Source organism: Oncorhynchus mykiss, chromosome 15 (genome assembly GCF_057628025.1).
Source record: "Oncorhynchus mykiss isolate SJ-2025 chromosome 15, ASM5762802v1, whole genome shotgun sequence".
NCBI classification, from domain to species: Eukaryota; Metazoa; Chordata; class Actinopteri; order Salmoniformes; family Salmonidae; genus Oncorhynchus; species Oncorhynchus mykiss.
In genome coordinates this window covers 85337367-85340536 of record NC_143036.1, presented here as the reverse complement: position 1 = coordinate 85340536, position 3170 = coordinate 85337367, and the positions used below count along the sequence as shown (strand labels likewise).

At 43.3% G+C, this 3170-nt stretch overlaps 1 protein-coding gene across 3 annotated transcripts; it reads left to right on the top strand.

Moving 5' to 3' along the window:
* The first annotated feature begins 261 nt into the window (after window positions 1-261).
* crebl2 (cAMP responsive element binding protein like 2) lies at window positions 262-3169 on the top strand. 3 transcript variants are annotated; one of them, XR_016486516.1, is made up of 4 exons: window positions 262-544; window positions 784-981; window positions 1271-1914; window positions 2153-3169. XR_016486516.1 is itself a non-coding variant. In XM_036945521.2 (3 exons), the coding sequence occupies exons 1-3, from the start codon at window positions 530-532 to the stop codon at window positions 1400-1402; spliced, it is 345 nt and encodes a 114-aa protein (XP_036801416.1). In that variant the 5' UTR covers window positions 262-529; the 3' UTR covers window positions 1403-2008. The 3 variants fall into 3 exon arrangements, 1 of the variants encoding a protein (XP_036801416.1); XR_016486517.1 differs by lacking the exon at window positions 2153-3169 and adding an exon at window positions 2103-2152; XM_036945521.2 differs by lacking the exon at window positions 2153-3169 and having other exon boundaries at window positions 1271-2008.
* Window position 3170: the final 1 nt, after the last annotated feature.

Genomic DNA, 3170 nt, shown 5'->3' with positions numbered 1-3170 from the left:
TTACCATAATTATACACACTATAATGACTTGCTCCAGACTGATACTGCCCTCATACTGCAAAGTGAAAACGTTAGAAAACGTTAGCGTTTAAAACTGTATAGCTTTATTATGAAGAGAACAAGGATCCTCTCACCGCCCGCATTTGATAGAATATTATTTGGTTCCACCCATATTTTCGTAATGGTTGATGTTAGTTGTAGTTTTCATGCCCTCTGGTATGCAGTGAACTTCATTTTGATTGAGTTACGCAAAAAAACACCAAGTCCCAGAATCCCTAGCGAAGAGGGTTCGGTCTGAAGTTACCACAACAGGAAGCGTCACTGTGCTAAAAACATTGGAGTAGGAAAAGTGCAACAAAACGCTGTCGAACACGAAGCTGCAGGAATGTTTCCTTTTAAGAAAATGTGTTGATTTGTGAAATAATATTTTTATAATCCACAACTTCTCTTCAGTTGATCGTCATCCATCTTGAGAACTGTCGAATTTGCGTCACTAGCAGCCCTCAATAGATAGGTTGTGTTGACCAAAATGGATGACAGCAAGGTATGTGGTTCTCTTCATGTTGTTTAACTAGCTAAACATGTCTTTGGGCTTAAATCAGTCATGTATGTTAATGCTTTTCTGGTGTATTGTTACTATTGGGGGAATAGTCTTTACACAGACAACGATCTCAGATGAAAACAATTGGTGTTTGCTTCTCTAACGAGGTTCGGTACTGGTGCACTAACTATAGTCTCTGAATACCAAGGCACTGTGTTTTCTTTCTGCCGTTATCGCGATAGATGGTGGGAGGCAAAGTCAAGAAACCCGGTAAACGAGGCCGTAAACCCGCTAAGATTGATCTGAAAGCGAAGTTGGAGAGGAGCAGGCAGAGCGCCCGGGAGTGCCGAGCCAGGAAGAAGCTCCGGTATCAGTACCTAGAGGAACTCGTGTCCAGCAAGGAGAGGGCCATCTGCGCCCTGAGGGAGGAGCTGGAGATGGTGACTACATCAGCCCGTTCTTCCTAAATGCACCAGCTATTCACGTCAATTATCTAAACCACTCATTTGATGTTGAAAAATCCGACGATATTTCACTTTACCTGCCTCTTGAATAAAGGCCTAGTCTATCCCGTAGAAACTTCTGGAGACACTGACAGTCACATCACTAATATAGCTAACATTCTAAACAAGCTGCTGTGTTGTGTAGCTTAATATGTGTTTCCAGATCACAGCTTTTTTTTTTTGCAGCCAACTCTGTCATCTAACTCCCTGTTGGTTTCTCCTTCAGTACAAGCAGTGGTGTACAGCCATGGACCAGGGGAAGATCCCGTCTGAGATAAAGGCCCTACTGACAGGAGATGAACAGAAGCCTCCTCAGAGCTCCTCCACCAAGAGCTCCAAGAACAGCAACCAGAGCTAATGTGTTGGGAGTGCCAGACCAGAACTAGTCTGACTGTCAGTTTGTTAGAGGTGGCAGCCCTGGGTTGTATTCATTAGGGAAATTATATCAAATGTTGTGCAACAGAAAACAGGGTGTTCATATAATACCTACCCCCTTTTTTCCATCCCGTTTGCTTCCGTTTGTTGCCCTGGTGAATACGACCCAGAGCGAGTCTGTCTGATGAAAGGTTCCAGACCAGAGCTAGGCAGTAGGTACTCAGTCTGTCTAATGAAAGATTCCAGACCAGAGCTAGGCAGTAAGTACTCGGTCTGTCATGCCAGACCGCTCCACTGTATAAGGCCTCTGTGACGGAGAGTGAAGAGGTGTCTCACCGGTCTGTCTGTTTCAGCCCCTCCCCCCTCTAGAGGAGACGCACAGCAACAGAACTGTCAGAGACACATATCATTACTAACGCTGGAGGACCTTCAGAGTAATAGCTCGTATTATTTGACAGTTGTAATCCACATCACTGGCCTGATTTATCATGCGTGGTTCACTATTGGGTTAGGGGTTCACTATTGGGTTAGGGTTAGGGGTTCACTCTTGGGTTAGGGTTAGGGTTAGAGGTTCACTCTTGGGTTAGGGGTTCACTATAGGGTTAGGGGTTCACTATTGGGTTAGGGTTAGGGGTTCACTATTGGGTTAGGGTTAGAGGTTCACTCTTGGGTTAGGGTTAGAGGTTCACTATTGGGTTAGGGTTAGGGGTTCACTATTGGGTTAGGGTTAGAGGTTCACTCTTGGGTTAGGGTTAGGGGTTCACTATTGGGTTAGGGTTAGGGGTTCACTATTGGGTTAGGGTTAGAGGTTCACTCTTGGGTTAGGGTTAGAGGTTCACTCTTGGGTTAGGGTTAGGGGTTCACTATTGGGTTAGGGTTAGAGGTTCACTCTTGGGTTAGGGTTAGGGGTTCACTATTGCAACTCTTGGATTCGTTAATGTAATGTGAAATATGTTATTAGTTGCAGCTATAGACACCTTTAGACAGCCTGTATTATTGAACAGTTAATCTCAATGTTTTAGCTTCTACGTGTGAGAATTGAGGAAGCGTTTAATGGTACATGGATGAAACCAGGACAGAAGAAGTGAAAGGGTTTAGACTGTGCATGTCCTACCTGGCCTAGACATTCAGACAAAACAAAGCACATATTCACCTTCAAATAAGGAATTACTCTTTGACCTTTCATTGGTTAGTTTGTGTTGGGAAAGGAGCAGAACTATGGTAACATCCCAAATGGCACTCCGTTCCCTAAATAGAGCCCTGGTCTAAAGTAGTGCACTATATAGGGAATAGGGCACCATTGGGGACATGTATATGATGCCATGTATCTGCAGAGATGATGATGTAATGATATACAGCACTGTATGTTGAATTTATTTATATATTTTTATTGGATCACAGAAAGCCCTTTTTTCCCCGGTTTTGTAGTGTGATGTTGTAGAACGTATAGAAGGTCTGACAGACAAAAGAAAGATATTTCCCATTTTGTAGAGATGTTCAAGTCTCTTGTTTGTGTGAAAGGCTAGAATGGGGACACGTCCTTACCAGAACAGGAGTTGCTGAGGCATTGCTCCACCTATGTTGTCTTTCAGTAACGTTACATTGTATCATGTGGTATCTAATCGAGGCCTAGACGACTCATGTTCTTTCACCATAATGCAACCAAAATATAGTAGCCTGTACCTGTTTTGGTTTACAAATGATGATTCTATTGTCCTAAGGAAATTAAATAAGGACTCATTAATAGACAT